The sequence below is a fragment of the Odontomachus brunneus genome, unplaced genomic scaffold, assembly GCF_010583005.1.
Source record: "Odontomachus brunneus isolate Ranch 3 - 2012 unplaced genomic scaffold, Obru_v1 Obru_scaffold_076, whole genome shotgun sequence".
NCBI lineage: Eukaryota > Metazoa > Arthropoda > Insecta > Hymenoptera > Formicidae > Odontomachus > Odontomachus brunneus.
This window is the reverse complement of record NW_022639526.1, coordinates 372,679-385,590: the sequence shown is the minus strand read 5'-3', so window position 1 is coordinate 385,590 and position 12,912 is coordinate 372,679. Positions and strand designations below refer to the sequence as shown.

At 45.5% G+C, this 12,912-nt stretch overlaps 2 protein-coding genes across 4 annotated transcripts in view; both read right to left on the bottom strand.

Moving 5' to 3' along the window:
* Positions 1–4,909, bottom strand: part of LOC116847268 (serine-rich adhesin for platelets) — a 54,523-nt gene extending 49,614 nt beyond the window's left edge. Inside the window, exons 1-2 of one of the 2 annotated variants that reach the window (XM_032822082.1) lie at positions 4,662–4,909; positions 4,398–4,599 (exon numbers count right to left, since the gene is read on the bottom strand). The gene's annotated coding sequence lies outside the window, so the exon portion shown is untranslated. Of the gene's footprint in view, positions 1–4,397 lie in introns of both variants that reach the window. The other variant, XM_032822081.1, reaches the window with a different exon arrangement.
* A 560-nt stretch (positions 4,910–5,469) lies between these two features.
* LOC116847308 (class E basic helix-loop-helix protein 22) lies at positions 5,470–11,334 on the bottom strand. 2 transcript variants are annotated; one of them, XM_032822165.1, is made up of 5 exons: positions 10,831–11,334; positions 10,215–10,423; positions 8,558–8,793; positions 7,605–7,828; positions 5,470–7,390 (listed from the first exon to the last, which is right to left on the bottom strand). In XM_032822165.1, exons 2-5 carry the CDS (start codon positions 10,350–10,352, stop codon positions 7,158–7,160), a joined length of 831 nt encoding a protein of 276 aa, XP_032678056.1. In that variant the 5' UTR covers positions 10,353–10,423; positions 10,831–11,334; the 3' UTR covers positions 5,470–7,157. The 2 variants fall into 2 exon arrangements, with proteins under 2 accessions (XP_032678056.1, XP_032678057.1); XM_032822166.1 differs by lacking the exon at positions 10,831–11,334 and adding an exon at positions 10,505–10,804.
* Between the last annotated feature and the right edge of the window lie 1,578 nt (positions 11,335–12,912).

The following is a 12,912-nucleotide window of genomic DNA, read 5'->3' as shown; positions in this document are numbered from 1 at the left end:
CGGATAATGCGTCGCGTCGCACGTGGCCGCGACGGATCGGACGTGCGACAGTAGGTGGGGAAGGAGGGGGAGGTGCAGTAGGAGAAAAAAAACAGGAATTAATTTCGACGCACGGTAAAAATTGGACGATACATCTTTCGTGCCGGTATCGACGCGGCGACGATTTTATTTGCCAAAGCGTGCGGGTAATCCGCGACCCTCGCAATTGCATTCATTATTTACGGCCGCGAGGTGTGCGTACACGTGCGTTACTACGCGCCTGCATTTTCCGTGGAACACGTGTTACGTCGTACCGCGATAAATGGCCATCCACGTGCATCAGTGTGACGGATGCGCCCGATTGCGACGTAAAGCGAGGCGCCACTCAGAATCAGTAGCTTTACATCGATCCCACGACGTTCCTCCGCGCGTTTTTCTTTCTCTCTGCCTCTCCATCGTCTCCCCTAGTCTTGTTATTTATTATGTTTGTCTTAAAAATATATGTTGCCTCGAGAAAAGATCGTAGGGGGACTGTTATCTCGTTGAAAGGCAGGAATCAGATTTGTGATAAGAGATCGAGAGAAACTTTCGCGGTCATTAATTTGCACTTATCACCGCATCTGATATCATCAGCTCTTATCGGCCTTCTCTTGATTACTTTTTCAATTTCATTCGAATTAACAAAGTTTCCTAAACTTTAGACCGGAAGATATCAGCTTTCTTCGTTAATGAGAAACGTAGGTTACGAAATTCTACCGATAATTTTGCGTCCATAAAAGAAAAAGAAAGGAGAAATAACTTCGTCCACGTAAAATGACTATTCCTCCTCGCGAGAAAAAACTTTTTCGCAATTCCCAATAAACAATTTCCACTCGAGTCCGATAATCACCAAGAATCGTCGCGATTGAGGCAGGTTGCGTTCCCTCGTTTCCCTCTTTATTGTATTTCTTCACGTTGAACATAATTAAATCGTCGAGAATTACGAGATGACATCGAGCTGTCATCGGCGACGCCATCGCGGTTTGCAACATTTTCCCTAAGTGTATTGATGTACAAGGACTCGCGCACCTATCTTATTTTTTCGATTGAATAAGAGACAAGATGTACAGTCGCATGTCATATCCGAGGTCCAACAGCCGGAGGGTCACCGGCGCAATATTCGAAAAATTCGGATGCCGATCGATAATCATTCCGAGAGGAAGAGATATTAAACCGCACACAGCTCGGAGTTGGTTTCTGGGAGCTCGGCAGTGGTATCGCGATCGATCCGCGGACAAACAGAGCGAGAGAGCGAGCAGGGGAGGAAAGGGGAGCGGAACAGGGGCTTTTGGGCCCGTCGCGGTGGGCCTCAGGTATACAGGAGACGGGACTATCAATAGCAATCTCGTCTCTCATCCGATCGAGCGGTAAGGCTAAATCCTCTCACTCGACAGCGGAAAAGATCCCTTTCTTTCTCTGTCCTTCTCTCTCGACTATCTGCGTGACTATCTGCGGCGTGATCGGCCAACTTAATCGTTACTTGGACGATTCCGGGTGCATTTCACACGGAGAAATATGTTGCAGAGTTGGCAAAAATAATTGCCGCGGAATACGAAAAACTCTCTCAATGATCTAATTAATTCCGACTGCGCAAACCATGCAATTTCAACTCTGTCGTGCAGTCCCGTGTGTGTGAGATAAAGAGAGAAATAACGATGTAATACTAAAACGCGACTGTGCATTGGATAAAAATGAAGGCTGGAATATTTTTCCACATAGTGAGAGTGGGAGAGAGAGCGCGCAAGCGACGAATAGACCGATAAAATGCAATTAAATATGCGCGCATGACTCGTACGCGCGAATTTGAATTATGTAAGCTTTAATCTCGACGCGAGATTACATAAATATGAAGCGCGAACTTGGCGGAAAACGATCGACCACGCCGTGCACGCGGAAGCCGGCGGAGTCACGATCGCGTTGTAGATCGAGGAGAGTCCCGACGAGATCTCGAAGATCCGCAGGCGATTGAAGGAGATCCCTGTGCTTGGAGCGAAGCACGCGACCCGCGTCGGGCGTCCTGATTCCCGCAGGATCTTCGAGGATCTCCTCGCGACAGTGGTCAGTGGACAGAGGGATTTAAGCAGCCCCGTCATCACGTTTGTCATGATCCTCCTTCCCACCGCCTTCCGACTGCCAGCGCAATGTTCATTTTCTAATTACGCGCATTAACGCGTCCCGCGATACTACGTGCCCCATTCTCGCGGCAAGAAGCTCGTCCTATTGTGCTCTCGTGGTTGTGCGTTGTAAACGAGTATATATAAGACTAAATACTCTCCGCGCGTGGGAATACTCTCTCTTTCTCTCTCTCTCTTTCTTTCTCACCGGCATGACCGATTACACAGAGCGTAATCGAAACGAATCGCGTCCGAGACAATCAAAGAAGCAACCGATCGGCCGATCGACCGACCGAATGGACGATGTTCCTACAACTCTCAGCACAGTAATTCAAGTGCAGTAAATTAGTTAGAAATTATACAAACGGAAATTGTCTACTTGCAGTTATTTATTCCAAAAAAATGTCAATGTTAATATAAAAAGGAATGTATGCACTATAATATAATTTATCTTCAGTCTTCGCATTTGCTATAATCGATTTTTCCTTACTCCTTGGAATAACTGGAATAATTATTCGCAATTATATAATTTATTTTCCATCTCTGCATTTCTTCTTTTATGTACTCAAGAAAGCAATTTCTACGTTTAAAACGTTTAAAACGTATTGCTAAACTGGTCTCTCAAAGTCAAAGGTTGCTATCCTTTAAGATGTTTACAAGTTACAGCAGAGAGAGTCAAGGATCTAAGTGTAGATGAAATTTTTTTTCGATCACCAAACGCACTTGTTCACTCATCGTGGATCGAATTCGCGGCGAAATTCTCGTCAAGTAGAATTCTTTGCGAGTAAATTAATTTCATCGTACCGTCGTCGCGGACGTTTAAAAAGTTGTAAACAGAACGCGCGCTCAATCGTTGCGGCCCGCGCTATCTGTGTGTGTTGGTGACGTATTTATCCAGATATAAACTTCACTCTATACGTGTTTCTGTTTATCTTAACTGGCTTTCTCTTTCTTTCTTTCTCTCTCTCTCTCGTTCTCTCGCATTCTCTCGCGGGCAAGATCAACAATTTAATTACTAGTCTCAGATGAAGCTCATAATGAAGCGCGCGATTCGGGCGTGAAATAAATATTTTCCTGTTCCGAAATATAGTCTCACTGATGAAGGTTACATGCGCAATCGCTGACCGGCCAGATAACGTAATCCAACTACTACGATTATTTTTGCAAGTGTTTATACAATGATTTAAACATGAACAATTTTGCTGAGTCAATGAGGCCATGTCAAAATTGGCTAACAAAATTTGTTCTCCCTTCACTAGCAGATCCACTTTCAGAAACAGATCGGGGACCTACGTATGCGCAAGCTGTTTCTCTCTCGTTTCAAGATGCGTGTTTGTACGCTCCTGAAGCTCGTCTATCAAAGCCTGGCTCGCCCTTACGTATACAGGGTGTTCTCAGTTTCGACGAACGCGCTTCTCGAAACGAGGTTTCTCCTGTCGCGTCACTTTGATCATTTAAGTTGGATTACGCAAGGTGTGTACGTGCACGGCACGTAGATGTATATAGCACAGGGTGTTTCTGAGCTGAACGATCGAACAGTGCCTATGTACTCCTCGACCAAGAATAAAAAAAAAAAAGAGACGTTACAACAACGTAGGTTGCGAGATAGCCAATTGACGAGTCCCAAGGCAAACGAGAGGAACAATCTCGCACCCGCTCGATCTCTCGCGTCTCAAAATGCCGCCGGGGCGTCTGATGAATGCGCGCGCGTCATCCTCCGTTTGTTCGCAAAAATGCGAAACGTGACGAAGCTTCTCTCTCTCTCGCGACATGTCTCACTAAACATTCGGCGTGAACGAAAGTTAGCGACGTATCCGCGACAGACGCTGGGCCCGCACGGCTGCACCTGCAGCTCGCTGATATCCTGGGCCGCTCGCGAAGTGGCACGGCCAGGAGAAACCTCTTCACCACTTTATTTCGCAAGTAGCAATATCTACACGGTTAACAACGTATCTTCAACAACACGTCTCTTTTTCTCTCTCTTTCTTTTTCTCTATCTCTCTCGTTCTCTCTCTTTCCGTCTCCCACTTCTTCGAGATCGCTTCTCTCCCTCTCTCCTTCTCTCTCGCTCTTGCACTCTATATCTCTCTTTCTCTCTGTCACACACCTACACATACACACATACTCTCTCTCCCACTCTTCCCTTCTCTCTCTCTCTTTCTCTCTCACTCTCGTCGTCGTCAGCAACTACGCCATCGTGCTGTTCCGGCTACGAAAAAGCATCTCGAATTGTAGACCCTATTTAAAGTCGAGGAACGCACTCACCGGTCCACTGACGAGCGTCACATTTCTGCGCGGCTGAGGACGTCACTGGCCGCCTTCCTCCTCGCCGTCACCGTCCTCGTCGTGGCGACCGTCGTGCTGGCGACGATTTCTCTCACCTCACCTCCGGGTTCACTCGGTTTATTCTCAACGTTCTAGCCGGATCGCTAGGCGTTCTTTTCCCTCTGCCGTGGCTATCGCTGCGCTGCTCCGGGCAAAGCCATCTTGGAGTCGAGAGGGCACGCACGCACAAACGGCACGACCTACCTGCCTGCCTGTCTGCTTGCCTGCCTGCCTGCCTGCCTGTCGCGTTTGTTAGCCAGTCCTCTTGCCGGGACGGGAGGAGGCCGAGTGAGAGCTCGTTGAGTTCGTCGAGCGCGCCGTAGTGGCGCCACTAGATTACCGCCGCCGCTGCCGCGTCGTCGTCATCGTCGCGGGTGTATCAACCAGGTCCGATAACAGGCGGTTATCAGCGCGCAGGTAGGACTCGCTGTTACCACCTCCTCGCGCAGGCCTTTCCCGAAGCAACTCGGCTAGCAACGCCGGCGAGATTCGTTTTAGGGAATCCCGGCGGTATTTTTGAGACGGTGAAAAGGAGAGCGGCTAACCTTGAAGAGGAACTTCCGTCCGCGGTCGAGGAGCGGCGCCACTTCGAAGGCGCCAACTTTCAAAATCGCTACGGCGCTGTCTGCTTGTTGGCCCGCGTGGCTTGGGTGTCGCTCAGTGGAGAAAGTCGGTCGGAGAGGCGATTTTCTGGCCGAGATGACGGAGATAATGTAGACGTCGTGTAAAAGACGTTACCCGCGATGTTTTGTGATGCTAAGCTTCACAGTCCTGGATCGCGAATTTTGTCTTGTGTTCGTGTCGGAACATCGCGCATTCTCATATTAAATGAAAGAACACGGGAAATCGCATTTACGATCGGATAAGCCGTCGTGGCATCACAATACAAAATCAAATTATTCGAAAAAGAAACTGGATCGAATTAAGATAGATCCTGGATAGAGGATTGGCTAACAAGATAGATCTAGATGGAGTCGGGAAGAGAGCACAGTTCGTCGCGCTCGACAATGTATGATTTTCTTAAATAGATTTTATTCGGAGCACTAAACAATTATATCTACACTCTTACAACAAGTGTTCTTCTTGCCTTCGTTGACGCTGCTTCGTCCTCGCGATTATCCTCACCCCCGCCGAGAAAACTCAGGCCTCGTGAGGACCACATGACTTCGTACTTTTACAAATAGCGTAATAAATAGTACTTTTTTCATCCGACTCTCTCTCTCTCTCTCTCTCTCTCTCTCTCTCTCTCTCTCTCTCTCTCTCTTTCTCTCTCTCTCGTGTTCTCGTTTTGTTTTCTCCTCTCTTCACATCATCGCACTCTCTTTCTCTCTCTCATTCGCGCTCACACAAGAAGCAGATAAATCCTCGGCACATTGTAGTAGACTCTTAAGTATATAAATAAGTCGTAAGTCGATGCCTCGTTTTCAGATTATTAAATATATATATATATATGTATGTATGTATATATATATTTATTGTATATGTGTATATGAATATTCAATATCTTTATGTTGTATATGACTAGAACTCCTCGACACGTATCACATACTAATATTGACTATCAAGTTTCAGGACGAGACTTGGAAGTTTTCGCGTTCCAAGTCCCAGCGACGTTCTCGTCCTTCCGACTGTCCATTTCTCGCCGGGAATCGAGTGTTCTGGACAACGTGCGCAATTTTGCCGCAAAACTCTTCCGCGAATATTACTCCCGTCACTTTTCGTCTCCTCAAGTTTCCTCGCTCTCGCGCGAAGAACGATGAAATCAAATCGCAATTTTGAAAAGTTTGCGCGCGCAAATTTTTTTTCTCCAGTTTTCTGAAGAGAAGTTGATCGATGTCCTGATGAGAACTCATTCCCTTTGAGAATCGACCGTCGGACAAAGGAGAATGCGCCTTCGTCTTATTGCTGTATCATTGGCTGTATGATCGTTAGACTGTTAACCGCTTAATCGCTAGTACTTTCGCCATACTTTCGCATTACTTCCGCCCAAACCTCATCTGGACTTTGAGACGCGCTTGATTAATCCTCTCAAGGACAGGGAAACGGGAGTTTCCTTGAAATCAGTGTGCGTTTTATTTCTTCCGTGAAGAAAGCTTTTCTCCAACTCCTTTTAAATAATTCCTTTTTTATTTTACTTTGATTTTTCGCAATAATTTTTTTACTTTTTGATAAGAGCTCGATAATACCGCGTTCACTTTGTTCGCTTGATTTAATCTTAACATGACTCTACATTACCACGGAAGAAATGAAACGGATTTTTTGATTCGCACCATCTTCATTTTTAAATAAATACGGGGATTATTGTGCGTTAATATAAAAAAAAGGAAAAGATCAGACTGCTCCTTGAAAGGTTAATTAGCGCTTCTGCAATACTCTAATAATTAATACTTTCGTGGCTAAGGAATTGCTCGAAATTAGAAGAATTACTCGTGTCTTCGAGTGCTCCCTTGAGACTTGCTTCTCCCTTATATAATAGCAACCAGTCTAACAATCTCGCAAGATGAAATCTTATGTAAATTATCAATCAATCGTCACTCTCTAGAACTTCCATTCTGGAGAATTTTTGCGTGCTTCGAATCGCATCTCCCGCCATTCGACCCAGTTTCATCGATTTGACTCCGCGTCGATCGACTGAAGTTTCTCGCGAAAAAGTCATGGCCTAGAGAAGAAAATCATTCGTTAGAAAATCAACCGAGGTCCTTAATTCGATTCTCCGCTAGCGACCGTGCCGTCGGTCGGCGGGCCTCCGGCTGTCACGATTTCGCGAGGGCCGCTCGCCGGGAGTCCTTGCATCTCCTGGACCCCCTGAAACAGCTTGCCCGGGAATCCCTGAAGCAGATCGTAGGAGACGGGCGTGGGTGGCAGGGCGGTTGTGTGAGCGTGCGGCGATTGCAGGACGGCTATCACTCTCCGGAGCTCCTCCAGGGCGTTTCCTGCGAGTACATTCCGAGAATTACCGATCAGCTCGTTAAGTGGACTCGTTAATATCAACTTTGATATCCGCTTTCCAGATACGATTTTCGTATTAATGGTGGCGCGCGTTTTGCAGCTGAGAGAAGAGTAGAGATTAGAAGGTACAATTTTCACTTGCAAAAGATTTTATAAAATCGCAACAACGTCACTTTGTGTTAGATAGGCTCGCGTTACCTTGCATGAGGATGTAGTTTTTCGCCAATAAGAGGGTGGCTATCTTTGAGAGCTTCCTCACTGAGGGGCTGTGAGCGTAGGGGATGACGGAGCGTAGCTCATCCAGAGCGTCGTTCAAGTCGTGCATCCTCCTGCGTTCTCTCGCGTTAATATTCAGCCTCACGCTCTTCCCCTGACGGGTCGTCTTCGACTTAGGCGGACAGTTGAGTCGCGACGCTCCAGGTCTACGGGAATTGTCGTGTATCAATCTTATGGTAATATTTTATTTATAATACAAATATACACATAGAAAAATATCATTCTACTAAGAATGTGTGACTAAGAAAAGTGTGGTTGCTCAGTTTATTTTTCTTCTTCTAACCAATTGTTATCAACAAAGAATATTTTCTTCGATAATAGTCTACTCAACAGGAATTTTAGAGAAGTTCATTATATCATGTGCCCGCGATTTCATCCTCTTTACGAGAATATCTTGAAATTTTACCAAAGACAAAGCTGGTTCAACTCTAATCGAATTTTCGTTTTAATTTTATATTTTTTATTAAAATGCTAAACTCTTATGAGGATTTAGAATGTATTTTGAATAAATTCGATGACGAACTTACAATAGATTTGCAGATATATAAACTTGTGAAATATTTGAAACAAGTAACGTTTCCTCGAATACAGTATACAGTTTTCTGTGTGCGCGTATAATACCCAAATATACCTGATTAAAAACATTCTTAAGTATACATATTTATATTAGGGATAAAATATAAAAACTTTACAAAACGTATCTTTATTACCGATTGCCGAATTTTGTGCATAACATATTTACGCAGTTACGGTTAAAAGTAGATAGTACCCTTCTGACCATGACGCGTACTTGCGTATTGGAGCCTTTTCCAATTCCACTCTGCCTGCAAGTCGCAAGTAGCTTCTGCGTTTAAATCAAATTCAAACTTTCGTACCTCTCATCGGGCCGATTCTCGTCGGACAGTGCGCTTGACGAGGTGTGTGGTTGAGGTTGTTGCTGGAAATAGAAACCACCGAGACCCACAGCACCCAGTGGGGTCCTCCGTCCTGGTGCACTGGGTGTATGTTCCGATGAATACGCCGCCGGTGGACCCGAGACACCCGGATGCGAGGCACCAGGTGTCGAGTACACGGACTCGAGAGACGCCGCGGATTGTGGGGGTAGTGGGTGCTGCGGTACAAATAAATTGACACGCTTTACAAACGGAATCTTAGGCTTGGTCTATAATATATGGAGTAAACTTGGTGTAAGAAATGTGAGTAGGAGTAAGAAGTTAAAACAATTTATTTCGCTTGCGCCTATACTTCAGCTCCCTTATACCGGAAGTATTTCAGTTAAAGAAACACTTCTAGTGTAAGAAAATTAAAGTAAAGATAAGCATATAGACAAAATTAATTATTTTTACTTTTTCTACACTTCTTACACGCTTATTCCATATATTGTAGACCAAGCCTTAGACTTTGTATACGATATGAGGATTAAGAAATAAAAATACTTTATTTCACTTACTCCTACATTCCTTACACCAAAAGTCTTTCTGTCAAATAAATACTTCTGGCGTAAGGAAGCTAGAGTTTAGATGTACATGAGTGAAATAAATTAGTTTTATTTCTTACTTCTACTTTTACTTTTCATATGCTAAGTATTGCTCCGTGTATTGTAGACGAAGCTTTAGACAGAAAAGCTATTTTCAAGATCGTACTCGCGAGAACCAAACGCGTTTTCCATTTCGCGACATGGAGGTTTCGTCCTCGAGTACTTCAGACAAGGGATAATGTAAGGAACGAGGTCCTTGTTGCTTCCTTCGCCGCGATGGAATCTAAGGACGAGAAGTGTTCCTTTGTAGAACTGCGCTTTTGTGACAAACTTATACAGGGTGTCTGTGATCATTCATGGCACACCTACTGTATGTGCATGTAGAAGTCATTAAACTGAACACGAAATTTCTCCATCATTTCGCAAACAACCACGATACACCACAAACAATCATGCACCAGTCTTTCTTAATTAATAACCAAATATAACGAAAAATTTACGTAGTTATTTGCAAAATGATAGAGAATTTTTTTTATACAATTTCATCCAAAGCACACGACAGCAGACATCGCCGTCACCGCTCATCTACCGTAACGCGCGTGATCATTCAGCAATCCTCTCTAACTAATCTTCAGAATCTTACATGATTGTTTGCGAAATGTTGGAGGAATCTTGTGTTCGGTTTGATGAGTTCTGCACACAACAGATGTGACATTTATCCTATATATTCGATACACAGGATATTACGATAAGATGTTAGACAGAAAACTGGTACACTGAGAGAAATTATTCGATAGGAAATTAACAAATGGATATTTCCGATCAAAATACCGATGAATTTTTATATTCTATCAGGAAACTTCTATCCGAAATATCGGTTTATTGTTTTTGGATCGGTTTATCCGATGTGTGTGTGTGTGTGTGGTGAAGTGCCATTATGATCGGAAGTATTCGATTAAATTTAATCGACAGTAAAAATATATCGATATTTTGTTCGGAAATATCCGATTGTTAATTTTTTATCAGATAATTTCTCTCAGTGTAGAGTTACTTACGGCATTGCGATGCTCCCAGGCCCAAGTAGGATGCGACGCCGAGCGTTGCCAGGATCCTTGCTGGAGGTGCGCCTCCGGCAGGCCCTCCCGGCGATCATCGTCCTCCGTCGAGCTGCTCTCACCGTCGTAGGATCTCATCCTTCGCGAGGACGTTTTCTCAATTTACCCGACCAATCTTGCCTCCTCCTCCTCCTCCTCGTCTTCGATTTCTAAAATCGCAAATCGCACGTTCACGCTTTTCGAAAATCGATTCTTCCTTCGCCTTCCAGACTGTTCTTTTTCCTTCTTACATATTTTCGAAAAAAAGCTTCCCACGAACAGAAGTTCCTTCAATCACTCTTGAATTATATTTTACCGACGCGACCTTCTTATCCCCAATTTTTCGTCGCGAATGAAAAGATCGACTTTTACACAAATTTCTTTTCCGCGATTTTCTTCGGATTCTTCGTCCCCTTCCGATGGATTCGCATTTTATCTCTCGCTATATCCCCGCGTTTTCCTTCAATTCCCGACTAATATTTGTTTCGATTTTCCCGTCCAACCGCAATTAACGGCCGCCATTCGGGGAGGCGTCATCGGCCGGCCTAACACAATCGATAGCAAGTGGAACACTTACCGACGATTTTCTTTCTCCACCCCCCGCACGTCCTGCGGGGCGCAGGATCCGCCGATCAGCAAGGTTTTTTGCGCACCAGCGCGCAACGGGTCATCCCTCCGCCCGCGCTCCTCCGCACCTCATCGACCACAGCGCGAGCGAGCGAGCGATCGGTTTCGGGATCCTCGACGAGGAGGATCCTGATCCTGCGAGCCGTCCAAGCGCTCTCGTTGTCCGCTCGTCACTCACGGCTCGGCCCGGCCAGTCACAGCCATTTTAATTCGCAGCACCGTCTTCCTCGGAGAGCAGGCTCTCGCGAATTTTCCCCTCGTCAGAGGGAGAGCCTTTCCTGCTCGCACGGGCTACCCCGTCGCCGCGGCCACGTCGATCGTTTCCCGGATTCCTTTTCCCTCGCTGGTTGCAAATTTACCCTTGACGAAAATTATCGCGCCCGTGCGAGGTGCGTCGCACAGCGTCAGGAGCACGCGCGCGTCTCTTTCTCTCGTTGTTTGCGAGCTCCTGCGCAGAAGGGGCTGCCAACCCCCGAATTAATTCGGTCGCCGTGTGCCAGGGTGCGCCGCCGCTGCGACGGCGGATGCTGCGCTGGACCATCGACTGGCGTACCCTGGTGGACGCGAACCGGAGGTCCCTCGCGCGCGTCTTCTTACCATCCGAAAAGGGAAATCGCGCGACGAGAGGAAGGCCTGACGAGAGAAGCCGCTACTGGTTACCGTGTATTGTATTTTTATCCGGGGACGCGCACTCTCACAACTCGTATCGCGACGAGGCAGGGAAAAGGAACCACCGGACGTTCCTCCTGAGATTTATTCGACAAAGAATTCGACGAGGAATTAGGAAATCGCGACACAAAGATGTCCCATCGAGCGTTAGTCTATCTATCAGAGATAGATTCGTCGTCATAAAACGCCACGTAATTTCGAATTGAAATGTTTCTTTTTTCCGGGAAAAACTGGAGCGCAGAAATCCCTTCAGGGATGCACTCGCAAGTTCACATTCAGCGAACTGTAAGACCCGCCGTCGAATTGGATCTTGGACGAGAATACGATTGCCCCACATTCGCCGACGAGAGACCTATTCTCGCGAGGCGATCCCGCATGACTTCTCGAGCACCCAGTGTAGCAAAATAAATGGCTGCATTCAGCAGAGAAAGCTGCTTTGCAACTGTTGTAAAATTCGTGAATCTGATTGGAGTATGCTCTTAATTTTGGTGCAAAATCCAAGAGCATATACCAATCAGATTCACGAATTTTACAACAGTTGCAAAGCAGCTTTTTCTACTGAACGCAACCAATGCCTCCACGTGTCGACTACCGGTAACTTGATTATCGCAACAATTATCGTTAATACTTCATCGTTGATATTATGCGGAATGCAAATTTATCAATTTAATTGCGAGATGCAACGCGCCCTTTGTCGCGACGTCATAAATGCATATTATGATGCATTTGCCAGGTCGTTGTCGTTAATATTGCATTTCGCGCATTGTGATCCAGCGTTATTGCATGTTACATCAACGTAATCTCTTGTTTCCGCGAGATCTTTTGTCATTTTTAGACATCGAAAAAATCTATACAGAGGAAAGAGCAATACGGTTGTGTGCGGCTCACACACAAGTCTGCTTGTGCCAACCAGCAAAATGCAACACAACTAATTATACTGCAACCAGAATTGCGAGGTTGCTGAGTTACAGTGACGGTACCTGGTCGCCCCAACCAAAGTTTATTCATGATGGAAATGCCACCCCAATCGATTTCTGGTCGGCACAACCAGAACTACATTAATGTAGTTGACGTACGAGAGGTAACTGTGTCTTTTCACAACTATACACGTTACTATCATACAGAAATAATTAGGATGATGCGACTATGCTGCTCGCAACTAGATATTTTTGATTACGGGCACACCATATATCTTTTTGTTCCATATAGATTCATTAAATTGAATCGCGAAGAATCGCGAATTCACTTTCGCCAAAGCATCAACGATATCCGTTCTGTTTTATCTCCCGATATCACTTTGCCTTTTACCTTCTCCCCCTCCTTTCTCTCTCTCTCTCTCTCTCTCTCTCTCTCTCTCTCTCTC